The 27,980-nt window shown below is 45.1% G+C and overlaps 2 protein-coding genes across 2 annotated transcripts in view; one reads left to right on the top strand and one right to left on the bottom strand.

Moving 5' to 3' along the window:
* The window catches only part of LOC146980466 (endosome-associated-trafficking regulator 1-like), a 537,750-nt gene that overhangs the window by 466,008 nt on the left and 43,762 nt on the right, over positions 1-27,980 (bottom strand). The window lies entirely within an intron of this gene.
* The window catches only part of LOC146980484 (coiled-coil domain-containing protein 180-like), a 48,746-nt gene continuing 29,851 nt past the window's right edge, over positions 9,086-27,980 (top strand). The window contains exons 1-9 of the mRNA XM_085787902.1: positions 9,086-9,145; positions 13,136-13,230; positions 14,391-14,512; positions 16,070-16,179; positions 17,926-18,045; positions 20,278-20,388; positions 20,467-20,562; positions 24,465-24,724; positions 26,086-26,165. Of these exons, the coding sequence (XP_085644028.1) occupies positions 9,086-9,145; positions 13,136-13,230; positions 14,391-14,512; positions 16,070-16,179; positions 17,926-18,045; positions 20,278-20,388; positions 20,467-20,562; positions 24,465-24,724; positions 26,086-26,165 (1,054 nt within the window). The remainder of the gene's footprint in view (positions 9,146-13,135; positions 13,231-14,390; positions 14,513-16,069; positions 16,180-17,925; positions 18,046-20,277; positions 20,389-20,466; positions 20,563-24,464; positions 24,725-26,085; positions 26,166-27,980) is intronic.

Below are 27,980 nucleotides of genomic sequence, written 5' to 3' on the forward strand. Positions count from 1 at the left end.
CGGTGGCTGCAGCAGCCTCGCGCCCCTGTGAGCTCAAGCCGGCTTCAGCCGCGCTCGAGCGGAGGAGGGGGGGAGAAAAAGAAAAAAAGTGTATTTCTATTACTGTGTGGGAGATCTCCAACAACGGAGTCTGGGAGAAAGCAAGTGGGACAGACCTGCCCAGTCTCTGAGCAGCGCACGTTTCACAGACAAGCCACAAAGCAGAATGTAAACAACGTCACGCGGTTCAGCACCTTGGACAGCTGCGGGGGGGAGGAGGGGGTGTCGGAGTAGCGGTGTTTCGAAGTGGGGGTATTTCGGAACAGCGGGGTGTCGAAGTGGAGGTGTGTCGGAATGGAGAGCTGTCCCCAGTAGTGATGGGTCTCTGACACCCGAAGCTCCGACACATGCGCGGTAGCTCATGAAGCATTTGTATCGAACCACTGTGCCGAGGCGTGGTTTGGTCACGTGACTTGTGACGTATGAACCACTTGGATGACGTTTGAAGCAGTTGAGTGGTTCAGTCATTCATGAAGCACCGTCAATGTTTTGGTATCGGCTCTGTGAGAGCTGAGCTGAGCCTTCGAAGCACATAGAAACTGAGGCAGCAGAGATTTGGTTGGAAAGTGTAGCATTCAGTACCAGCAATTCTATAACATGATATGTGGAGCAGAGGAAAAATAATTTATTTAAGCGTTGTAACACGCATATTTGTAACGATTGAAGCGTCAACGACCGTATGGGCTTCAGAAATATTTAATATGTCCCGTACGACAAATCGTGAAACTGGCGGTGGCGCACCGTGATTACATCGGGCTTTCACCCCTCAGATGTGAGGGCCTGTGAGATCGAATCCTTTGCCGAACTTGCCATATTTCTTTTCTATTTTGAAATGAGATCACATTTGCCATCTACACCATTTCACATCGTATAAAGCCATAGACTGTTTAGACTTGTTTCAGAGGAGAATGTAATTCATAGCAGAGCCTAATAGCTATATCAGGCTAAGTCAATACCGAAAGCCTTCACAATCATATGCCAAATGAGAAACTTCATGTTTATTTTATATTTTTATTTTTATTGTGTCAGCTTGATACCATACAACCATGTAACGTTTGTTGAACAGGAGTGTGCATGGCAAATCAAATCTCAAACAATCAATGAACCAATGAATGACACGTCTCAATTGCACTTCATTTTATTGAACACTAGATGTCGTACTGGAGCACTGTGTCAGTGAAGCCTCGCGAGTAATGAATCATTACTCGAAAAAGGTGTTGAAGCCTCAACAAAGCCTCGATTGCCCATCACTAGCAGTCAGCAGCTGCCTCCCCTCGTTCTGCCGTCTTTCTTTTTGTTTCCTCTCTTTCTTTTTCTGATAGCCCGATTTATGTTTTTTGGGCAGCATGATGTCCTGCACACAGGTCTCTGATATGGGCGCACTGTCTGACCTTACACTTGTTGCCGGTCGCTGTTGGGCGGACTAAACCATTTTGCATCTCCAAGAGGGGGGGCCCCAGAATGTCTAATATGTTGGGAGAACTGTGACATTAAGTTCATTCTCTCATTTGATGTTATCAATATATTTGAAATAAATTATGACACCAATTAATTGGAGGGCCCAATTCATTCGAAATAAAAACATCACAAAAAAAAAAAAAAAAAAAAAAAAAAAATCAGGATTTTCATGGGCCCCTCTCTCTACTCGGGCCCTGGGTAGTCAGGTCCACTTTTCCCCCCACTACCACGCCCATGATGTCCGGTGTTGATTGGTTTTCATGGGACCGCGGACCCTGACAGATGTGGTCCGACACCCGGACCCGGCGCGTTAATTCTCAGTACCGGCCTGTAGGAGCCCATACAGATCCATGCAGAGGAGCTCAGAGGAACAGACAAGCAGCCTCCTGCTGCAGCACAGTGAAGAGGCAGGTGTATGTGTGTGTGTGCGTGTGTGTGTGTGTCTGTCTGTGTGTGTGTGTGTGAGAGAGAGAGAGAGAGAGAGAACCTACAGTAAAATACCCCCCCTCCCTCCCCAGATAGGAAAGACTGTAAAGAGTAAAGTAAACAGTGAAAAGTCTGTGCGCGCTCCCGTGCCGGTGGCTTCGCTGGTTGCTGTAGTTACGCGCAGCGGCCGTCGCGTCACTGGCCGTTCTCATTAATCCTGCCCTATGATCCTTTAAGGGGGGCTCACTCTCTCACACTAACACGTTTCATTTCAGAAATACAACGAAAACCATTTAATTCACTCGCCTGAGACACGCGTTGTAGCGACAACGTGAGAACGCTTGATTTGCCGTGGTAGATCAGCCGGCGATGGCAGGCAACGCCGGCACAACGGCTTCAGTCTCGATCAGCGGAGCAAAGATCTATTTCCGGCTGCCGTAGCCGTGGCAAAATCCGCCGTTGCTTAAAGTCCCTACTGTCTGATAGAGGAGGAGGAGCTGGAACATGTTCTATGGCCCCGTTCACACCTGGTCACACCTGGTATTAACATCTGTCTCAGGTGATTGATGCATTGATAACATCAGATCTGATCACTGAGACCATATCCAGAGGTGGTGTAGGCCACAGTGAAGCTCCGCCCACTCCACTGACGTCCTCTGTCTCAGTCTGACTCGTCCCAACACAGTTTATACTGAAGACAAAATCTCTGAGTGTTTCAAACATGAGCTGTGCAGCTTCCATCAGTCACAGTGATGAACTACTGGGATCAGGAGTTTCTCCTCATGATGACTTCAGTGTCTCACCATGACTCACTGTTTCATATTCAGTAGAAGAAATCTCAATGATGAAACCAGATGTTGGCAGCTGTGCTCTGAGTCTCTCCAGATGTTTGGATCAGACTTTATTTCAGAGTTGATGAGGAAACATTTCAGCTGCTGCTGGTTTAAAGTTATGGTTGGTAATCATGTTCAGAAACACTTTTTGTTATACTGGGGGCGGCAGTGCCTCAGGCGGTAGAGCGGGTCGTCCAATAACCAGAGGGTTGGCGGTTCGAATCCCGCTCTCTCCCAGTCTCTGTCGTAGTGTCCTTGGGCAAGACACCTAACCCCACTTGCCTCGTGTGCATGCGTATGAATGATCATGGTGGTGGTCGGAGGGGCCGTTTGGCGCGAAATGGCAGCCACGCTTCCGTCAGTGCCCCAGGGCAGCTGTGGCTACACACGTAGTTCACCACCACCGGTGTGAATGTATATAATGTATGAATGAATAATGGTTACTGTACGCGCTTTGAGTATCGGGTAACGGAAGAAAAGCGCTATATAAATGTAATCCATTATTATTATTATTATTATTATTACTGGGTGAAATGGTTAGGGTTAGGGTTTGTTACGACCCCCCTTGTGTCTAGGGGTGAGGGAGCAGTAACAAAAGAGTGCGCAGGGAACCAAGGGGCAATGATACGTGGACTTATTGGTTAAACAATAATTGTAACAGGAAAATGGGGACGTAAAGGGTGGCGTTAAACCAATAACAGAACAAAAGGATCAAAGAGAATACAAAACAAGGACGCCACCCATAACCTAAAAGAAAAACACAAGAAAACCAGGGGGAAAATCAATCCCCAAACAAAATAGCGACAACCAAAACTAAATCCTAATCCCCAAACAAAGACAAAGGAAAACGAAGAATCGAGGTGCGGGGCCAACAGCCACATGCAGACTGTTGCCCGCGGATCTGCCCCTTCCATCCTGAGAGTAGTCAATACTAGGGCTCGACCGATTTATCAGCGAGCCGATTAAATCGGCCGATTATAGCCCATTTGAGAATAATCGGTAATCGGCCAAAACTCGCCGATTGTCGCCGATATTTTCAGAAATAAAATGCAGGGAATAAGACTTGGTTTTACTTTGAAAATGTTCCCCCATTTAAAAAGATCCCCCGACATTAGGCTATATATCCTGTAGAGGGCGCATCCTCTCTCTCCACTATCCACTATAACCACCTCACAGCAGAGTGACTGAGCAGGGCATGCTTTCCTTTTCTTTTCTTTTTTGCCGTGGTCGGGTGAATTAATTAATGCTCGTGACTCCGGCCGTGTTGGGTCCGAGATTCAACAAGCCGGTCGGGTTTTACCGTAGGCTAATTACAGGCAGTATGCCCGTTTATCACCAATAAACACAGTAGCCTACCTAGATGAGGTGGGTGAGTGACTGAGCTGACTGAGGCTGTAACACGGGGGGGAGGAGGGGCGGCGGTGCGGGTCTCTGACTGCAGCAGGGCTATCATGTCTCTGTTCCGTGACACACTGAGAGCTGTGGGACCGGGGCTCGCGGCAGCACCCGCTAATGGTTGAAAACAGCGGTGATACGTGCTTCCACGTCGGAGTCAACAAACCAGAAACGTCAGGAACAACATTGGAAAAAGTCGCAAAAAAGAGAGAGAGGGGGAGAGAGAGAGAGAGAGAGAGAGAGAGAGACCGCCGTGCCGTGTAAAAACAACAACAACAGAAAAGTTTCACGTGTCATGACTTCCTGTATCTGGCCCTTCAAATTAAAAGCCTACAGCCTTTCACAGTTCAGTCATATTGATTTTGACTTAATTTTGACAAGACAGTACTTCAAATGTTGTTGTTTTTTCCTGCAACCAATTGACCAAGGAAATTTTGGCAGCCCTAATTTATATATTATATAATGTAGGTAGATATATTACTTAAATTAATCACATTTTAAAACTTTATATTAAAAAAAATAATCAGCCGATTAATCGGTTATCTGATTTTTTCCCCCCTAATAATCGTAATCGGCATCGGCTCCAAAAAATCCATATCGGTTGGGCCCTAGTCAATACATTATCTATTCAGAAAAAGGAACAAAAACAATCGGACCTCTCTGGCAGCTGCAGGATAGACAAAACTCTGACCAATACATGCTTTTCGCTCCGAAAAGGAAAAAACGATCGGATGCCTTCATGTCTGGTTCTGCCTCTGCCCAATCAAGCTGCCATCTGACTCTCTCGCGTGCGTGATCACAGTCTTCACCCAGGTCCACGTAAAGGTGAAGGCGTGGCTTCAGAGAGAAGTCTGAGGAAAGGGGCTGGGGCTTTTGACTTTGTATTTTCAAAATGTGGCCAGATAGAAGCGTTTTTCCAGAGTCTCCAACCCTCTCTGTCTGGTCAGATATTGATGATCAATAATCAGCTCAGTCTCTCTGAGATCCTGGTCTTGTCCTGATGAGATGTGTTGTTGTGTTGAGGAGACAGTCAATCACAGTGTGACATCCAGATGTCCTCACTGTCCAGAGGCCTGGAGCTGTCAATCAGAAGACAGTGAGTGTAGCGAACAGTGTAATAATCAGTGTTTGTGGCTGAATGTGTGTGTGGTCAAACAGCTGTTTTCAGACTGTGTTGTGTGCTGACTCCAGATCAGATGAAGCCACAAAGTGGCTCCTTAATGAAAGTCTCCAGCAGCTGGAGCTTCACTTCCTGTCTGAGTCCATGTGCTCTGAGCTGAGCCTGCTTCTCTCTGCTCTACAGTTTCTCTGCTTCCTCTGGACTCTGACTGAAGTCCAGTCAAAATGTGCTTGTGTGCATTTTTACAGCGTGTGGCGCGCTGCGGTCCGTCTTCGGTCCATGAATCTATAATACATCCATTGGGGCTCCGGACACAGAGCAGAGACCCAGGTCCGACAGTGGAAAGCTGTCCCTCTCTGAAGCAGAGGACGAGGCAGCTTCACTCCCGTCAGTCTTCACAGACAGTCCACACATGAGTTTTTTTTGTTTGTTTGTTTGTTTTTCTTGTATTTAGGGCCGGCCTTTTTTTTGTTTGTGTAATGATTGAATACCGGCCATTATTTGATGTAATGATGCGGTATGCTATTATAAAGTAACTTCAGATCACATAATCACTGCTAAGTGTGCGTCCCCCCCTCTCAATAAACAGTCCCGACGTCCGTGAGGCTGCACTTCAGACTGGTGCGGTCAGCGGAGGGAGACTGACATGAACTGTGTTGAGATTTTTTTTGCCCCTACTGTAAAACATCCGGGGCTTGAGCCCAAGTAGCCATCCCATAACCCCGCCCCTGTTTGGGTGCAAAGTCACTGTTAATGAAATCAACATCTAATCTGTCAAAATGGCCGTGAGTCCAGCCCCATCGGGTCCACGGTCCAGGCTTCCAAGGGGGGGGGGGGTTGCATATGGTCATTGTCCCCACCACTTTTCAAAGTAAAGTGACGCCCTTGGCTGTGGCTCCTGTGGAAACCTGCTCACAGCCTCATTCTTCAGCTTCCTGGGGAGTTTTCTTCAGACAAACACAAGTTGTGTTCACACTCAGTGTTTCTCACTAAACTCTCTGTTTCACTGAGCTCTAACAAACGTGTCTTCACCTGTGCCTTTCCTGGTGCATTGTGGGATATCTGGGCTGGTCAGCTCCACCTGTTGTGTCTTCATCTTCTTTGCTGTGACGTGTGTTTGTGCAGCTTGAGAGTCAGAGAGTGAAAGTGTGTGTCTCACACTGCAGTGACATGACATGGAGAAAAGACATGATGAAGTGTTTCCTCCTGGTCTCCTCCTGCTCTGTATCATCACTAGATAAAGACTCCAGCTCCTTCTTCTCTGTGCTCAGTGTTCATCCAGACATACCAGCCTCCATGTGAACACAGTGATAAAACAGTGTGTGTGTGAGAGCCATGTAATGTCCATGTGTGCATGCTGACAGAGAAGGTGCTGCTCTGACCCCCCTCCTCCTTTCAGGGTGCAGCCTGCTGGAGTCCGATATTTGACACCAGGTCCATGGAGATGTAAGTGTGTTTTTACTTTGAGCAGCACATTCAACCATCTTCACACTGTCACATCACTGACCTCATGAGTCTTCATCAAACTGTCAATAACTGATCACATGATCAATAACTGCAGCTGTGTCTTGTTCTCTCCATCAGATTCCTGTCCACTCACAATCGACACAAACACAGTGAACACAAGGATCAAACTGTCTGACAACAACAGGAAGGCAACATATGTGGAGGAGCATCAGTCATATCCTGATCATCCAGACAGATTTGACCGGTGTCATCAGCTGCTGTGTTCAACTGGTCTGACTGGTCGCTGCTACTGGGAGGTCGAGAGGAGCGGATACGTTGTTATATCAGTGAGTTACAGAGGAATCAGAAGGAAAGGAGTCAGTGATGACTGTAGGTTTGGAGGGAACGATCAGTCCTGGAGTCTGGACTGTGATGATGATGGTTACTACGTCAGGCACAATAACAGACGGACTGACATCCCCTCCTCCTCCTCCTCCTCTGTCTCTAACAGAGTAGCAGTGTATGTGGACTGTCCTGCTGGCTCTCTGTCCTTCTACAGAGTCTCCTCTGACTCACTGATCCACCTCTACACCTTCAACACCACCTTCACTCAACCTCTCTATCCTGGGTTTAGACTCTGGACTGTTTCCTGGTTGAGTCTGTGTTGAGTGAAGCAGAGTCTCCTCCTGTCACAGAAACCTTCTCACTGTTGAACAGACAGTTCAGTCTCTACATGTCTGTCTCTGTCTCTGTCTCTCACTCACGTTTTCACATTCATGGATTAAATCAGTTGATTTTTAAAAAAAACTCTTCTCAGTGATTCTTGTAAACTTCTTCCTCTTCCTTTAAAGATGGAAGCGTCGATTATTACAGGACAAAAACCACGGTGACTTTTACTCAGCTGCTGATGAAGGACGAGGCCTAATATCACCAAGCTAAAAGTCTCTGAGCCGCCAGCGTCACTGAGGAGAAAAACACATTTTAAACACATTCACTGTTCATGTTCAACTTTACAGGCTGTTTGTGAGCTGCTCACAGCTAAACACACACAACAAGAAACACATGGAAACAAACATCATGTTGTAGAGACACTGAATAGAATGAATTACATGTGATTTATTTTTCTTTGTGGTTTTACTGAATCAAATAAAACAATGTGAATCAGTTTTATATGTAATGGACATTTCCTGCTGATGTAGAGCAGCACAAAAACCATCAGCTACTAATCCTACCAGACGATGATTTTTTCTGTTACCATGACGCTGAGTTCATGAAGTTTGTAGATTTAAATGTATGTTGACTGAGACTGATTGTTTTTTATTATATATTTCTATAATTATTACCTAACTGCTGTTTCATTTTGGTTTATTAGTGATCATTGATTGGTTCATGGATTGTTTGGGATTTGATTGGCCGTGCGCAAGGGGCTTTCATTAGATCGAGAGCTAAATGGATAGAGGAGGGGGGAAAAAATTCAGCAGTTGGGTTAGAGTTAGGGTTGGACTTTTAACTTTGAATGACCTGACCGAAATAAATACATTTTCATTCATTCATTCATTCATTCATTCATTTTGCCTTCTCAGCTTATGCCCCACACATCTGGAATCATCTACAACTAACTCTTAAGTTAAACTCATTTGTCCCATTCAATCACTTCAAATTATTAATTAATAATTCCCTGTCTTCCATTTGTAATTGTTTTCTCTGATGTCTACTGTCCTTTACTGTATTTTATTGTGTATATCTGTTCTGTTTTGTTTGTTTTGCTCTGTACTCTCGTCTGCACTGTAAATGAGGCTTACCTCAGTGTACTAACGAGTTTAAATAAAGGTAACTAAACTAAACTAAAATTCATTCATTCATTCATTCATTCATTCATTCATATGGGATGGGCCACAGTGGTGGGATGGCACGAAAAAAAAACATTCATTCATTCATTCATTCATTCATTCATTCATTCATTCATTCATTCATTCATTCAACTACGTAGTAACTGTACCGGCTCAGTTTGTTTTCTCTACCGGAGTCCCTTTCTCCTATTCTCTCCGCTGCCCGTGAACGCACCAGAGCCTCTGTTGGCATGGCGACGGACAAACGTTAAAACAGCCCGGTAGGAAACACAGAGCAGATCACGGAGCTACCGACGGTTTAACGGAGTTTAACGGAGGGTTTAACAGACGGTTTAACGGAGAGTTAACGGACGGTAACGGTCGGTTTAACGGTGAGTTGAACTGAGTTTAACGGAGAGTCAACAGTCGGTTTAACGGAGGATTAATAGAGAGATAACGGACGGTTTAACGGACGGTTTAACGGAGAGTGGAGCTGGTTGACACCGACAGGAACGAACGGGACTCGAACCGGGGCCGGGATGTGTGAGAGCAGAGCGGTGCCGAGCGGACAGGTGTACCGGCAGCTGTTCGATGCCCAGGTGAGTAACGGATTACATGTAACGTTAACATGTAACGACGCTATGTAATTAATCAGGATACAGAAAGGTAACTGTAATCAGATTACCGTGTGTTTGATTTAAAAAAAAAAAAACAGGGATTACATTAAATCAAACAGTAGAGCAGAGACACTTTACGACACAACACACCAGCTGGGTTTCCATGGAGACCGAGTCAGGTTTTAACTGATCTGGTTCATTTCATTAGTTTATTAGTAACGGGACTCTGTGTATTCATGAACATACAATAGGCTATGTAAACACCAGATTGATCTGTAAAGCTCATCTCCATCTGCAGGTTCACACTACAACAACACTAGACAAGAACTAAACACAACATGGTACAACTATTATATATCACAATATTAATATATACAATAATATCACACAGTAGCTTCAGTCAGGAGGAGGAGGACAGAATTAAAATGCATTTAATCAACAAAAGTAATGTTAAGATTCATTAAAGAGCATCTGGTCAAGTGGTCTGGTCCGGTCCCAGAACCAGAACCAGGACCAGACCACATTCAGTTTACATGATGTCATTTTACTGTGGATCGGTGTCAGTAAAGGTTTATTCCACCTGTATTTCCACCTGTATGTCCCTGTTTAAAGGGTTTTCTATGGAGTTTTTCCTCAGTGGATGTGAGGGTCAAAGGTCAGAGGATGTTGTTATGATGGGATGTAAAGATCTTTGAGACAAACTGGTGGTAACAACGGGCTATACAGATAAAACTGGCTTGTCTTGCCTGTTTATTCTGACTGAGCTGTTCATGGAGCAGTTTCATTCAGTCTGAACTGAGACTCTTTATGATCCAGACCAGCATGTGGAGAATCCTCTTGTAGCAGTAGCAGAGAGGACAGGATGCTAAAGAAATAAAGAATCAACTATTATAAAGGATTTACTATGGACAAGAGTATAAATATATAGAAGAAACAAAGATATGTACTGTTGTGTACTAGGGGTGTCACAATTTCCATTTTTTATCGAAATCGATCAAAATTACGTCACAATCTCGAGCATCGAAGTCAAAGAGAGGATCGACGACCCCCCCCCCCCCGCAAAGCTACAACTGCCCGTTGTCCCCATTGCGCTCCAAGCCTCTTGTCAGTCACTGGTCCGAGTTCTCCTTTACTTTTTATTTCGAGACAACACTCACTCATTCTCTCTCTCTTTTTTTTTCTTTCCCGGCGGTGTCAGCTGATGTGCACGTCTGCAGCAACCCAAACAAATGCACATGTTGACTGGCTCTATTCCAGCCACGTGATTGGTTCGGCACGGCGCAACTCTCAATATCATTGGCTATTTGCCAAAACATGGATGAATGAAAACTATCGACCACGTCTCATATTTCTATTGAAAAAAAGTTATTTCACAATTTATAGTGTTTTATCACCCAGCCCTGGTGGGCAACTGCCCCCCCCCTACCTGGGGAACAGGAGGGGGTGGGCTACTGCCTCCCTCCTACCTGGGGAACAGGAGAGGGTGGGCTACTGCCCCCCTCCTACCTGGGGAACAGGAGGGGGTGGGCTACTGCCCCCCTCCTACCTGGGGAACAGGAGAGGGTGGGCTACTGCCCCCCTCCTACCTGGGGAACAGGAGGGGGTGAGCTACTGCCCCCCTCCTACCTGGGGAACAGGAGAGGGTGGGCTACTGCCTCCCTCCTACCTGGGGAACAGGAGAGGGTGGGCTACTGCCCCCCTCCTACCTGGGGAACAGGAGGGGGTGGGCTACTGTCCCCCTCCTACCTGGGGAACAGGAGAGGGTGGGCTACTGCCCCCCTCCTACCTGGGGAACAGGAGGGGGTGGGCTACTGCCCCCCTCCTACCTGGGGAACAGGAGGGGGTGGGCTACTGCCCCCCTCCTACCTGGGGAACAGGAGAGGGTGGGCTACTGCCCCCCTCCTACCTGGGGAACAGGAGGGAGACACAGCTCTAACTACACAACACCGACAAGCACTGAGAGCCGCATGTTGCAGAGACGTTATAAGATTAAAAATAAAAAAACCCCGCAAATAATAAGCCGACGAAAAGGTGCAACTTGCCACTTTTTGTGGATGTATTATTTGCGGGGGCTTTGGGGGATCTGGTGACGGTGGAGGATCTGGAACTGATGCACTGTGGCCACCGCCAGTCTGATCAGGACCTGATCACCAGTCTGATCAGGTCCTGATCATCAGTCTGATCAGGACCTGATCATCAGTCTGATCAGGACCTGATCACCAGTCTGATCAGGTCCTGATCATCAGGTCCATGGCAGCACAGCAGCTGCAGCTCTGCCCCGCTGTCTGTCACATGACTCTCCGTATCAGTGCAGTCTCGTTTACATTAAGCCGACATCAGGAGAATAATGAGACACGACGGTAAATTAATGAAAATAAAATTACGATAATGTACAGATATAAATATATTTGTTTCAAAACCTTGGGGGCAATTTTGGCCCCTGGATCATGATTTTTGGGGGCATGTTACCTTTATATTGTAAAGAAATTCTTTAAATGTGACCATTAGTGCCTAATGTGATACATTATGGAAATTGCATCACTTATATGTATCCCATCTTTTGAAATAAGATTTACTGTACAACATTTGATGAATAAAACCAATGATCGTAGACTAGACCAGCGTTTCTCAAACTTTTTTCAGTCAGGGCACCTTTCAAAAGTGAATAAAATCTCAGGGCACCCCTGTGTAAAATGTAATTCAAAATAACACTGCATAGCCTAAATGTAAATGTCCTGTTTATTTAGATGAGACAGTATTATTTAACAGAGCATAATACAAACTGTAAATGCAGGGTGCATAGGTGCCTCTGTAGCCTACATATGCACACACACGCACACGCACACAATAATCCGCAATGTGAGAGGAAGAGAGAAAGGTCTACATGCGCGCAGCGCGCAGGCACGCGCTCAAATGAATCCACCGGCGTCTCCGCTCCATTCTGACTCTCTCAATCAGAGAGTTTCTACCGTGTCACTGCAGAGTGTTTTTATACATCAAACGCACCGGAGTCGGAACAGAGCGGACACAGATCCACTGGAGAGAGGAGGGGGGGTGACTCGTGATGTGTGCCTGTCTGTACGACGCATTTTTTTCATAGCGTCCTGTGTCCGGTGGACACGGCCCCTACTGCTCTGAGCGCCCGTGACCAACGGCTGTGTCCACGGAGCGGTCTCTCTCTCTCTCTCCCTCCCTTTCCCTCTCTCTCTCTGAACGCTGCTGAAACGAGCCGCCTCACGTCCGAGCCGCTTGATAAGTGCGGCGCTGTTCCAAAAGTTGATTATTTCAACTCTGAGCGCCGCGACAAAAAAAGAGAAGCCCCGACCCGAGAGCTTTTTTTCCGCCGAGGGCGGGTTAAAAGGGCGTCCGGTGGACACGGCCCCTTTGCATAGGCCTATATGTAAAAAGAATGTATTCTATGAAATGTCAGAAGTTTTTTTCACGGCACCCCTGACGCAGTCAGACGGCACCCCAGGGTGCCGCGGCACCCACTTTGAGAAAGGCTGGACTAGACTAGTCTGAAAATAGCATAGGCCTCTGTGCTGTAAGAAAAAGAAAAAAAATCGAGAATCGAATCGAATCGTGACCCTAAAATCGAAAATCAAATCGAATCGAGGATTTGGAGAATCGTGACACCCCTAGTTGTGTAGAAAACTATGAAAGTAGAAACCTGTAGTTTGGTCAAGACGCTGCACAGTGAGTAGTCATGAAGGCTACAGCTGGTATCAGTGAACAAGGTGGAAATACACAAGAATAAATATAGGAAAGAAAAACAAAGTTAATCTGTTGGGTTTTATTGTGAAATTCAGCAGATGCTCGGTGTGTTTGACTTCCTGTTTGCAGTGATGTAATCTAGGTGGATGGCTATTGGCTGAGTGACATGTTTGGTGTTGAAGTAATGATCCATAAGTAACTAAAAGTAATCTGGTACATTACTAGAGTGAGTTGTATTACTGTCTGTCTGTGTTCCAGGTGCAGCTGTCCAGGTGTCTGCTGGCTGGACGCAGAGACACCAGGACAGACTGTCTGTCTGCTGAGGACAGCAACACACACACACACTGCAGCAGGTACACACACACACACACACACACACACACACACACACACACACCCTTGTAAATCTATCTTTGTGAGGACATGTCATTGACATAATGTATTCCCTAGCCCCGAACCCTAACCTTAAAGCAGAAGTAAGCGATCCGGTGGTTTTGGCTAATGCTGCGTTCCAGGCAGGCTTTTGAAACCGTAAATTACAGCTTCAAGTCACGACTTACGACTTTGTAGCGTTCCAGGCAACCCACTCGTGTTTCTCCGACCTGTTTTACCGGTGAAAGTCACTATAACGGCCACTCGTAACTTCTGACCCGTGAACTCGTACCAGATCGAACTGGTACCACTTCACAGGTCGGAAAAACACGAGTTACAGGCTGCCTTGAACGCACCATAACAGTCCTCGTCGCTACGTCGCCACATTCAGGAGCATCCCTTGGCTGCACACACAGAGAGGACTGCCCCTTTATGCCGTTCTCTCTCCTCATTGGATAAAGGTTGTAGGATACAAGGAAAGTTTTCTCCTGGGCTCAGAGCAGAGCAGAGTGACTGACAGACCCGTGTTTCAGACCAAACACTCTATAGAAGTGATTGCTGTCGGAAGATACAACTATTTAAGACTTAGATTAACACAAATATATCACTTACTTCTGCTTTAAAGGGACAACGAGGAGTTTTGTTAAAGTGAAGTGTTTTCACTACATTTATGAGCCTCCGCACCGTGAAATTCTTTGACCGGTGCAAGACAGACTCATGTTTTCATTCATCAAGAATTAAAGTCAGAGGTTGGAAGACGATCACATACCGTCGTAGTTCCCACCATAAACAGAGATTCATACGGCGGCGTTATTCTCATGACTCGCCACGAAACCGAAAGTAAAGAAACGCTGGTCGGCTCGCCCAGCATTTCCACCACCACTAATAATAACAAAATAACCATAGAGACAAAACCATAGATTTATCTAAAATGGACCATTAACAAGTGGTAACGGAGATTCATCCACATTAATATCAGACTTTATAACCAAAATGTCCTCACTTCTAAAAAATGTCCTCAGTCTGTTGGTTAAAAACTCGTTCCGGTCCTCACAACGTAGCATTGTACAAGAACACACACACACACACACACACACACACACAGACACGCTGCAGTGTGGTGTGTGTGTGTGTGTCTCAGGTGTGTGTGTGTGTGTGTGTCGTCCAACAGGGGCCGGCAGGAGGCTGGTGGTGGTGGTGATGACGATGATGATGATGAAGAGGAGGAGGTTGATGATGTCATCAGACTTCCTGACACAGTGGGTTCGTATCAAACAGCACGACCAATCACAGCCCTTCCTCTCTCTCTCTCTCTGTCAGTCGACCAATCACAGCCCTTCCTCTCTCTCTCTCTCTGTCAGTCGACCAATCACAGCCCTCCCTCTCTCTCTCTCTCTCTCTCTCTCTGTCAGTCGACCAATCACAGCCCTCCCTCTCTCTCTCTCTCTCTCTCTCTGTCTGTCAGTCGACCAATCACAGCCCTCCCTCTCTCTCTCTCTCTCTCTCTCTGTCTGTCAGTCGACCAATCACAGCCCTCTCTCTCTCTCTGTCTGTCAGTCGACCAATCACAGCCCTCTCTCTCTCTCTCTCTCTCTCTGTCAGTCAGTCGACCAATCACAGCCCTCTCTCTCTCTCTCTCTCTCTCTCTCTCTGTCTGTCAGTCGACCAATCACAGCCCTCCCTCTCTCTCTCTCTCTCTCTCTCTGTCTGTCAGTCGACCAATCACAGCCCTCCCTCTCTCTCTCTCTCTCTCTCTCTGTCTGTCAGTCGACCAATCACAGCCCTCTCTCTCTCTCTGTCTGTCAGTCGACCAATCACAGCCCTCTCTCTCTCTCTCTCTCTCTCTGTCTGTCAGTCGACCAATCACAGCCCTTCCTCTCTCTCTCTCTCTCTCTGTCTGTCAGTCGACCAATCACAGCCCTTCCTCTCTCTCTCTCTCTCTCTGTCAGTCAGTCGACCAATCACAGCCCTTCCTCTCTCTCTCTCTCTCTCTCTCTGTCTGTCAGTCGACCAATCACAGCCCTCCCTCTCTCTCTCTCTCTCTCTCTCTCTCTGTCAGTCGACCAATCACAGCCCTTCCTCTCTCTCTCTCTCTCTCTCTCTGTCTGTCAGTCGACCAATCACAGCCCTTCCTCTCTCTCTCTCTCTCTCTCTCTCTCTGTCAGTCGACCAATCACAGCCCTTCCTCTCTCTCTCTCTCTCTGTCAGTCGACCAATCACAGCCCTCCCTCTCTCTCTCTCTCTCTCTCTCTGTCTGTCAGTCGACCAATCACAGCCCTTCCTCTCTCTCTCTCTCTCTCTCTCTGTCTGTCAGTCGACCAATCACAGCCCTTCCTCTCTCTCTCTCTCTCTGTCAGTCGACCAATCACAGCCCTCCCTCTCTCTCTCTCTCTCTCTCTGTCTGTCAGTCGACCAATCACAGCCCTTCCTCTCTCTCTCTCTCTCTGTCAGTCGACCAATCACAGCCCTTCCTCTCTCTCTCTCTCTCTGTCAGTCGACCAATCACAGCCCTTCCTCTCTCTCTCTCTCTCTGTCAGTCGACCAATCACAGCCCTCCCTCTCTCTCTCTCTCTCTCTCTGTCAGTCAGTCGACCAATCACAGCCCTTCCTCTCTCTCTCTCTCTCTCTCTCTCTGTCTGTCAGTCGACCAATCACAGCCCTCTCTCCCTCTCTGTCAGTCGACCAATCACAGCCCTCTCTGTCTCTCTGTCAGTCGACCAATCACAGCCCTCCCTCTCTGTCAGTCGACCAATCACAGCCCTCCCTCTCTGTCAGTCGACCAATCACAGCCCTCTCTGTCTCCCTCTCTGTCTCTGTCAGTGGTGGATCGTCCCAGCTCTGACATCATCCAGCGACTGACGGAGAAGAAGCGTCACACACACGAGGACGAACTGAGACGACTGGACACAGAGCTGACCTCGCTGGCTCAGGTAACAACTAATTTCCAGAGCACATGGCTAATTAATATGCACGTGCTGTTTTGCATTGACCATATATGGCGTGTTCACTGCCGCACTTTCCTTGGGTCCGGTGTGATTTATCAATGGCAGGAACAGTAGTAGCTACACGTTGCTGAGTCTGCTTCATAACGATATAGGACTACAGCAACAGCTCTTGAAATCTGGTGCAGGTTTTGAGTCCTACTGAACGGGATAAACTGAACCACTTCCGCGTTTATTACAGTAGTACAGGAAGTACAACTCTTCTTGTGCTGTTGTTTTAGGGACATTAGACAGCTCTGCGCGTGTCAAAATGCTGTTATTCTGAATAAAGCTCGGTGCATGTGTACGCACGTCATGATCGGATTGTTTGATTTTGCGCCCATGTAAACAGTGGATTCTACGGAAGCCGAGAACGGCCAGGTCCGTATAAAATTTTTTTATTACCGTTTTCTCGTGATAACGACTTATTATTTCGTTATCTCGAGATAACAAAGTCCGTTTTCTCGTGATAACGAATTAATTTATTTCGTTATCTCGAGATAACAAAGACCGTTTTCTCGTGATAACGAAATAATCATAGAATGTGTCGTTGACATGGTTGCCTAGCAACAGGAGGCTACTGTTCAGCTCGAGCATGGGGCAGTTAACTTTAGTCTACTCTAGCCTACTCACTGGTGTGATTGTTGTCCACACCAGCTGTCAACAATAACTTACCAGTAAGTTACACTTAACGTTAGTTTGTATAACGTCACTGTGCTGGGTTTATTTAAGGGGCTACCGGCCGGTGGTCCCATCTATCCTGTTTCAGCTAAGCTAACGTTAGCTACTGGCTGCTGCTGCTGTCAGAAATCACAACCTTATCTCCAACCATCAGACACCTGTTGCCTGCGACCACTGACATGTAGGCTAATGTTCATTTGGCAAGACAGCAGTGTTCATGAGCTTTATCTGAGCAGCAAGTAGCTAACATTACCTTAGCTGAAGCTGCCATAACGTAGTCTACTCTCATGTGTTTATGCTAACCTGTAGCCCCTTAAATAAACCCAGCTCAGTTAAACAAACTAACGTTAAGTGTAACTTACCCGGTACTTCATTGTTGACAGCTCCTCAGAGCAGACTAACGTTAGTGGCAGCTCTTGAAGGCTGAAATCAGGATGATGTGATCACATGAATCAGCTCACTGATTTGAGTTCTACACATGGTTCTGGGCAATTATCCCACGAAAAACATCTCTTCTGTTACGTTAGATCTGTAGATGTGTAGTGTTTCCAACAGACTCGCTTTAGTAGCCTCCTGCTACGAACATACAGCGGCTAACCAGCTGCTACCATGGATGTATTATATAAACCGTCTTTGATTATATTAACCCCGTAAACAGAAGCGATTGCACCGGGGAAACATGTTGCTAGGCAACCATGTCAACGACACATTCTATGATTATTTCGTTATCACGAGAAAACGGTCTTTGTTATCTCGAGATAACGAAATAAATTAATTCGTTATCACGAGAAAACGGACTTTGTTATCTCGAGATAACGAAATAATAAGTCGTTATCACGAGAAAACGATAATAAAAAAAATATTATGGACGTGGCCGTTCTCGGCTTCCGTAGGATTCGGATTTTCCGATCCCTCAAATTTTGAATCTGATTAAGAAATTTTGTGCATGTAACTATAGCTACTGATACAACACACCCACTGCAGTAACATCCCTGTGTGTGTGTGTGTCCTCAGGTGTGTGAGGCCCAGGTGAGGGGTGTGTGTGGCCAGGTGCTGTCCTGTCTCCAGGGGGCGGAGCTTAGCCTGGACGCACTGAGGGACAGGATGGAACATCTGGACCACCTCAGTCTGCAGGTGAGACCATAGAGAGATGTATCACCTTTTTCCCAACGTCAGAAACGGAAGCTGGTTTTGCTGGTTTTGTTCTTCCAGTGGAATTTCATGTTTACGTTTCCATGGTTTCAGTAGTCGCGGTAAATGCATGGATTTATTTTTTATTTTTTTCAATGTAAATCTGTAAAAGGCATGGATCATCACAGCAGCTTTTAACAGTGGATATCACAGACTGACATCATCCGTGTTAACAGCCAGCGTTAATAGATCCATGTGTTTACCGTAACTATGACAACGACTGAAAACCATGGAAACGTAACATGCAATTCCACCGGAAATACAAAACCGGCTTCTGGTTTTGACCATAGAGGACGTTCGGAAACTTGTGGATACACATAGAAGCTGCTGTCCATTGGAGCGATGCGTCAACGCGGCGGCCATCTTGGTCAGGGGGAAGCCGTGTCTACTTCCTGCATTAGTCAACAGAGACTTGAATTTGAATTTGAATTTGAATTTATTGGTTTAAATATACAGAGACAATGCACATTAATAAACATTTCTGTAAACATGCCGGTTTAGCCACGTTGGCTAATTTTAGACAGAGGTCTATCAACCACAACTAATGATTCAACCGATTTTTTGTGAAAAAAATGTATAATTGTTTTTTTTTATGAATTAAACATACACTTCCATACTCAGACACACACCCACATGCATAAACACACTGAAACATGTTCTACAGGGTCTGACTGGTCTGACTGCTGGTCAGACGTTTATATGTCTATGGTCAGAAACCCCTGACCAAGATGGCCGCCGTGTTGACGTACGCTGAGAAGCAGAAGGCGGTGTGTATCTAGTCATTATATACGTTTATCTATGAGGTAGAAAGGCGAGCCGCCGGGGGGATTGTGGCCGCCGCCGCCTTGGTTAAAGGGATAGTTCACCCTAGAATGATATTTCGCTCATTATCTACTCACCCTCATGTTGACTAAGGGCTGGAAGAAGTTTCAGAGTCCACCGTCCCTTCTCTGAGTTACAGGGGGTCTTGGTGTAGCAGTGCATTTCAATGCCACGGTAGCAAAGGGACACCAGAGCTCTTCGTAAAAAAACACACACAAAAAAACATCCAAATACCTCCATGATGCTCGTATGTAATGTCCGTCTTGTGCTGAAGCCCCAAATTGCGTAATTGTCCCGAAAAAAATTAAATAAGTCTATATTTTAAGCTTGTTTGTAGCGGAAGCTTCTCGAAGCTCCTCTTCCTGGTCCGTCCAAATCTCGCGTGATTCGCAGTAACCGCACTGACGGTTTTTCGGGACAATTACGCAATTTGGGGCTTCAGCACAAGACGGACATTACATACGAGCATCATGGAGGTATTTGGATGTTTTTTTGTGTGTGTTTTTTTACGAAGAGCTCTGGTGTCCCTTTACAACCGTTATATGGACATGCACTGCTACGCCAAGACCCCCTGTAACTCAGAGAAGGGACGGTGGACTCTGAAACTTCTTCCAGCCCTTAGTCAACATGAGGGTGAGTAGATAATGAGCGAAATATCATTCTAGGGTGAACTATCCCTTTAAGCGTGTGTGTGCGTGCGTGCGTGCGTGGGGGCCGTTCAGATGGGTCTCTTGTTGCGTGCTGTGTCAGACCCCGGTTCTCCCTCGGTCTGTAAACTTTTTCACGCGGAGCTCTGCCCCACTTGGAAGGAGAAGGAAGACGTGGCTTCAGAGATGTAGAATGTGTGTTATAGAGGAGAAACACCTATTTCAGGACTACTGACTTGTATCACCAGAACAGAACAGACATATCCTGTGATTTTCAGCCTCCCTCCATATTTAATGGAGGGGGACAATGCAATGACAGTGCAGCTATCAAGATGCTTTTGACACCTTGGCCTCAAAAAAAGAAAGAAAAAAAAAAGCACCAAAAAAACAAACAGGGAAACCCCCTTATTTATTCTGTCTTGTTCTCTTTAATTGAAATACAGGACTTAAATTAATTTGCCTGGGGGCAACTTTTATTCATGGTAAAAAAAACTATACAAGTGCACTATGTTAAATGTTTCCTGTGTTGAAAATTGACAATAGATATGAAAATGCACTTCGTTGATTTCATTTATTTGACATAGGGGTAGGCTAGGCTATAAGTCTGTGTGTGTGTGTGTGTGTGTGTGTGTGTGTGTGTGTGTGTGTGTGTGTGTGTGTGTGTGTGTGTGTGTGTGTGTGTGTGTGTGTGTGTGTGTGAGAGCAGCAGGTGTGTGTCCTCTGGCAGCAGGTGGAGCAGCAGGTGAAGATGAAGAAGACGAGAATCGTGGAGCTGAAGCTCAAACTGACTGAATGTGAGACTCAGCGAACAGAGCAGGTGAGTCGGTCGTCGCCATGGAGACAGGACCAGGACCAGGACCAGGACCAGGTCTAACATCTGTCCTCTCTGTTGTAGATCCGAGCCGTGCTGCAGAGACATCGCCTCCTGCTGGAGAACATCGGCTTCCTGCTGCCGCCACACGTCCACACGCTGGTCCACAACAAGGCCACGGTAACACAACCACTGACCCACAACAAGGCCACGGTAACACAACTACTGACCCACAACTACTGACCCACAACAAGGCCACGGTAACACAACTACTGGTCCACAACAAGGCCACGGTAACACAACCACAAACTACTGACCCACAATACTCACATTAAAAAGGTTGCAAACACCATTAACCCTCTATGGTACGGCGTTGCCATATGGCAACAAACCCATTTTAAGCCTTCTACACACAGACAATACATCCCCAGTTATGTTGCAATGCATTAAAAGAGAGGTGGGGTTCTAAGTAAACCAATAGCAGGGTTTTAATTTGTTACATGACCTACTGGAGGCCATTTTGAAGCCCTTTTCTGCAGACGTCTTCACAGGGAGGGGCCTCGCCATTTGACCCCTCAAAAATGATCTAAAAAAGTGTTTTAATGACATTTTTCAACTGGGAAAAAAATATATACTCAATAATAGGTTAGTTAAGTTCATTATTCTGTAGTTTATTGCACTGTACTTGATCATTAAATATTAGAAAATTGTTAAAATGTGTATGTTGCCATATGGCAACACCGTACCATTATGAATTGCTAGCCTGGCATGTTAATAACATTTTGTATTTAGTTATAGGCCTTAATTCTTCAAAATAATATTGTAAACTGTATGGACTCAGGCTCCACAACCATGTAGAATCATTTAGTTATTTTTTCAGGTCCATCAGTTTGACAGATACACATTTGACTGTTGTAGTAAAGTTAATAGCAATTGCATTCAGTGTTGAAGAATATGAGCAGCTGGCAACATAGCAAGGAGAGAGTGAAAGATGAAGACAGTGAGAATGATGAAGACTATGAGCCAGAGAATGAGGACAGTGGAGACAGCGAGGGCAGTGGAGACAATGAGGACAGTGGAGATGGTGAGGACAGCGAGGATAGTGAGGGTAAAAGTGCAGTGAAAAATGTCTTTTTAAATGGTTTTTACTTTCAAATGAGATGCATTCTTAACTGTTCAGGCTACTGGGGATTGCTGAGACTATAACATGAGTTTTAAAATAAATGTTATTACTATTTTAGACAAAACTATTATTTTCTTTACTTTCCACTATCGCACGGTGTTGCCGTATGGCAACGAACCCTAAAAACTACTAAAAAATCATATTTTTTGAAAATTTCTCTTGATTATGTTTAATTGGTCTATTTTAAGACAAAAAAACACCCAAAACATTTTTTTACCAACTGGGATCATAATGCGTACCATAGAGGGTTAAAGCAGAAGTAAGTGATATATTTGTGTTAAAGGACAATTCCGGGCGAATTCAACTCAGGGGTGTATTTTCATATCATTTTAGGTCTAAAAGAATGAATCTGAAGATTTTCAGTTTAATCGCTCCTGTTTTGCGGTAGTTGCGTCTGTCCGCGCATCGCCACGGCAGCAATGAATGGGAGTGGATGTAAGTTCCGCTGTTTAGGCTGTTTCCAGCCCTCAAAGCCACAATTTTTTTCCACAGACAGAGTCAGATGGAGACTCAAACATGCACCCAGAAGTTTATTTACTTCAAGCAAGCCGACATGTTTGTAAAACTAGATCTAATTCAAAGTCTCCTGGAGTCTCGCGCGAGCCTGAAGTTGCAGCGTTGGTGTATTCAGGCGCAGTAGGAGCTACCGCTTGTGTCATAAACACAGGAATATCAACTCTTTACTTGCTTGAAGTGTACATTTTTTTCCACAGACAGCGTCAGATGGCTACTCAAACATGCGCCGAGAAGTTTTTTTTACTTGAAGCAAGTAAAGAGTTGATATTCCTGTGTTTATGACACAAACAGTAGCTTTTCCCACTGCTCCTGAACACACCGAGCACGGCAACTGGGTCTCGCGCGAGACTCCGGGAGACTTTGAATTAGATCTAGTTTTACAAACATGTCGGCTTGCTTGAAGTAAATAAACTTCTCGGTGCATGTTTGAGTCTCCATCTGACGCTGTCTGTGGCTTTGAGGGATGGAAACAGCCTAAGCAGCAGAACTTACATCCACTCCCATTCATTGCTGCCGTGGCGATGCGGGGACAGACACAACTACCACAAAACAGGAGCGATTAAACTGAAAATCTTCAGATTCATTCTTTTAGACCTAAAATGATATGAAAATACACCCCCGAGTTGAATTCGCCTGGAATTGTCCTTTAATCTAAGTCTTAAATAGTTGTATCTTCCCACAGCAATCACTTCTATAGAGTGTTTGGTCTGAAACACGGGTCTGTCAGTCACTCTGCTCTGCTCTGAGCCCAGGAGAAAACTTTCCTTGTATCCTACAACCTTTATCCAATGAGGAGAGAGAACGGCATAAAGGGGCAGTCCTCTCTGTGTGTGCAGCCAAGGGATGCGCCTGAATGTGGTGACGTAGGGACGAGGACCAATAGATCCATGACGAGGGCGGGGGCTGCTAACTCCATCTGCTGACAGGAAGTTAGACAAAACCACCGGATCGCTTACTGCTGCTTTAAGCACACCTGAATATAAGCTGCACTGGCTAAATTTGAAAAGAAAATACATTTTGTACATATCTAGGCCGCACTTGACAGAGATGGGCGGAGGCGGTTGATGTGATAATAGGCTAGTTATTAGCCTACATATAGGCTACATTACTGTAATGACCTCATGTCGGAATGGCAGAACGTTTCCAAAAAAGGAAAGTACCGCCATTCCGACAATGGAAACAAAAATTGTCGAAGTGGCGGGACGTTTTCAATCAATGGAAGTGCCGCCATTACGACAACTAGACGTCAACGTCGGAGTGGCGGTATGTCGGAATGACCCGCGGATACCGGCCGGAGGGTTCGAACCATGTGAAAAAAGTAGCGGCTTATAGTCCGGAAATTACAGTACTGACCCACAACCACTGACCCACAACCACTGACCCACAACCACTGACCCACAACCACTGACCCACAACCACTGACCCACAACCTCTGACCCACAACCACTGACCCACAACCAGGACCATTCACTGTTTTGTCTTGTTTTTCTTCTAATAGTGGGGCAGATAAGCTCATATATGGAAGGAATTGTGCGTTTTAATGACTAAAGCATGAAACTTTCAGCATTTCATCTACATACCCCAAGGTTTAATTTCAGACGTGGAACCACTTTGGTGGCTGACCTTTAGGGGTCTTTAGGGGTCTTTTTCCACATTATTCCCCATTGGAAACCTATGAAAATCTGGGAAGTAAATCATTACCAATACATTTCTTCACCATTGTGTTTAGGAAGGTGTGTAATATCATGTAATAAAATGTTGAAATTCAACTCCAGTGGGAAACCCCCTAAAAAACTACTCAAAGTTGGGGTACCCGTGCAGATTTTGCGAAAATTCCGTGATGTTAAATTTGGCCTTAAATATCTTGTGAGGGGTCAAACTAGAGGTTTTTCATGATTCTGAGTTGATCGCAAACATTAGTTTTTCAGCCAAAACACTCCTTGGTGGAAAAAAACAGCCACACCCACTTTTCCTGCTCATCAGAACCCCCCCCCTCACCCCCTATTTAAGGCCAAATTTAACATCACGGAATTTTCGCAAAATCTGCACGGGTACCCCAACTTTGAGTAGTTTTTTAGGGGGTTTCCCACTGGAGTTGAATTTCAACATTTTATTACATGATATTACACACCTTCCTAAACACAATGGTGAAGAAATGTATTGGTAATGATTTACTTCCCAGATTTTCATAGGTTTCCAATGGGGAATAATGTGGAAAAAGACCCCTAAAGACCCCTAAAGGTCAGCCACCAAAGTGGTTCCACGTCTGAAATTAAACTTTGGGGTATGTAGATGAAATGCTGAAAGTTTCATGCTTTAGTCATTAAAACGCACAATTATTTTGCTTATCTGCCCCTCTTTTCCTCCTCCTCCTGCTCCTCAGGTGTTGAACCAGTCTCTGCTGGCTAACCGTCGCAGCGCGGCGCGGCTGCTGCTGCTCCTGCAGGAGGAGCGTCTGCAGCAGGAGGCGCTGCTGCGTCTCCTCTGGGAGGAGAGCGTGTCCCGCTGGAGGAGGAGCAGAGTCGGCCAGGTGGTCGGCAGCTTCAGGAGCAGCTGCAGCGGAGCGGAGACGCAGCAGCTGCTCCCAGACCAGCGGCTGGACGACCTGACGGAGCGGCGCCGTGACCTCGTCTACAGCATCTGGTGAGACTCTGTCCTCTGATTGGTCGGCCGAGACTCTGTCCTCTGATTGGTCGGCCGAGACTCTGTCCTCTGATTGGTCGGCCGAGACTCTGTCCTCTGATTGGTCGGCTGAGACTCTTGCTGCGTTCATAACAACTCGGAGGTCGGAGTAGCCCTGCCCAGAGATTTACAACATACAGTGTTGTGAACAGACCCAAAGAAACGGCCTATTTTCACGGCCTAAAAGAGGTTTTACCTGAAAATAAATACACAGTTCCATTGTTCACTATAATATAATTTTTTCAGGAAAAACACAGTTTTTATTTGGACCGAACCAACTGCTGATCGGCGGGCGCTAACCCTGGGCGGAGGGATACGTGAGTTGGTTAGGTCCAAATAAAAACTGTGTTTTTCCTGCACTTTGAAGGGCTGGAAAAAATTATATTATAGTGAACAATGGAACTGTGTATTTTTTTTCAGGTAAAACCTCTTTTAGGCCGTGAAAATAGGCCGTTTCTTTGGGTCTGTTCACAACACTGTATGTTGTAAATCTCTGGGCAGGGCTATTATGGGCTGGCGTTGCTAACGGGAGGAGTGCAGAGAGTCTTCTACTGCAATTAAAGTACTTAGGGGCTATTTGGAGATCATACAACCCCACTTTAAAAAAATGATACTATCCCTTTAAACGTTATTTCCGTCACATACGAGGAACACAACTTCACACCATACAACAATCACAGCTTAATATAAACATATTCCATATAGGCTACTGCAATAATACACAAAAAAATGCATTAAAACCTCAACAATTAACTTAATTTTTTTAAATTCTAACCGTTTAAGACGAGGGCATGACGCCATGTTTTGATGTTGTTGTGACGTCAAGTCGGAAAGTCGGAGCTCTGATATGATGCCTGAGTTTCTGACCTGTAATTTCAGAGTTCGACGCCGTTCACTTCATTTTTTACAACTCGGAGCTCGTTTTTTTCCGACTTCCGAGTTATTTTGAACACAGCATCTGTCCTCTGATTGGTCGGGGGAGACTCTGTCCTCTGATTGGTCGGCTGAGACTCTGTCCTCTGATTGGTCTGGTGAGACTCTGTCCTCTGATTGGTCGGGGGAGACTCTGTCCTCTGATTGGTCGGCTGAGACTCTGTCCTCTGATTGGTCGGGGGAGACTCTGTCCTCTGATTGGTCGGGGGAGACTCTGTCCTCTGATTGGTCTGGGGAGACTCTGTCCTCTGATTGGTCGGGGGAGACTCTGTCCTCTGATTGGTCGACTGAGACTCTGTCCTCTGATTGGTCTGGTGAGACTCTGTCCTCTGATTGGTCGACTCCGTGGGTCTGATGGATCTCATTGATCCAGTGATGATGTGTTTCAGCTCTCTGGCCCCGCCCACCTGCTCCACTGCTCTGGTCTGTGATTGGTTCGACCAGCTGACGGCCGTCAATCAGCAGATCGGTACCTTTTTTTTTAACAAACTTTATTTATCACATTTGAAACATTATACAAACATGACATCATACTGACATGAAACAACACTGAAGTACAGAGAGTGTGTAATACATATAGCAGAACTTGACAAAAGTAAGTAAATAAAAATACAATGTATCTGAATGCGTAAGAATAATTATGAACAATAAAGAGCCAGAAAATAAATATATGCAAAAAAAAACCCAGTATAGGTTTTATCTAGTAATATGGACCATAATATTTTCCATAAGACTGGATGTCTTCAAAGCTTTCTTGTTTTTACATATTTTACATGTTCCACATAAACTAAAGTTTCATTTGGCATCGCCTGGAGAAATCTGGCTTTGTGTATGTGGAATAAACCCAACAGACACAGAAACTTTATTACGTTATTATTAACTTCCTTATTTCTACATTCAACATTTAAGAATAAGATCGTAGTTTCAGTAATAGTGATCAAAACTTTACGAGATTCCCAAATCAATAAAGACATTTGAGTCCAAAGATTAGTAGAATAGGGACATCCATAAAACAAGTGAGAGAGGGACATGGAGGAGCATGAAGGAGACACATCAGGTAGAAAAAATTCGGTTTAAATTAGGTTTAGAGTAATGGTTAAGTTTAGGTTATAATTCGGTTTAAATTAGGTTTAGAGTAATGGTTAAGTTTAGGTTATAATTAGGTTTAAATTAGGTTTAGAGTAATGGTTAAGTTTAGGTTATAATTAGGTTTAAATTAGGTTTAGAGTAATGGTTAAGTTTAGGTTATAATTAGGTTTAAATTAGGTTTAGAGTAATGGTTAAGTTTAGGTTATAATTAGGTTTAAATTAGGTTTAGAGTAATGGTTAAGTTTAGGTTATAATTAGGTTTAAATTAGGTTTAGAGTGATGGTTAAGTTTAGGTTATAATTAGGTTTAAATTAGGTTTAGAGTGATGGTTAAGTTTAGGTTATAAATAGGTTTAAATGAGGTTTAGAGTGATGGTTAAGTTTAGGTTATAAATAGGTTTAAATGAGGTTTAGAGTAATGGTTAAGTTTAGGTAGGGCTGGGCGATATGGCAAAAATATCATATCACGATTTTTTTAAAATGAAGTCACGATTTCGATTTCATCACGATCTTAAATCGAAAAAAGAAAAACAGACAATTTAGGCCAAAGAACCTTTCTGAACAGATTTTAATCTAAATAGTTGCAGTTTTGCCAACATGTGCAAACAACGTAAACATAGTAAAAGGTAAACAACAACACTCTGATAAAGTGGACTCTTGCAACATAAAAGGTAGCTTTCAATAAACATGAAAGTAAAATGTTAATGAAGACATTACTGTTTGTTTTATTCATCACAGTCATTTTAACAGGATTTTAAGTATCAAAACACTAAATAGCTGATTGAAAAGGGTCAAATAAAAATACAAACTAAAGTAACTGTTATTTCTTTTAGCAAACTTTGTAATTGTCCTTTGTTTGCGCTTTGCAGCATAAAACTGCAATTTATAGAATGAGCCCCAGACGATCCTACGATCTCTGCACTTTGGCAGATCGTCTACACGCTCTAATCCTTCACCATCTAATATCGTCGTATCGCCCAGCCCTAAGTTTAGGCATTTGTTTTGGATGGTTAAGGTTAGGGTTCGGGGCTAGGGAATACATTATGTCAATGACATGTCCTCACAAAGATAGATTTACAAGGATGTGTGTATCTGTGTGTGTGTGTGTGTGTGTGTGTGTGTGTGTGTGTGTGTGTGTGTGTGTGTGTGTGTGTGTGTGTGTGTGTGTGTGTGTGTGTGTGTGTGTGTGTGTGTGT

Source organism: Trachurus japonicus, chromosome 9 (genome assembly GCF_045865225.1).
Source record: "Trachurus japonicus isolate A0001 chromosome 9, Traja_1.0".
NCBI lineage: Eukaryota > Metazoa > Chordata > Actinopteri > Carangiformes > Carangidae > Trachurus > Trachurus japonicus.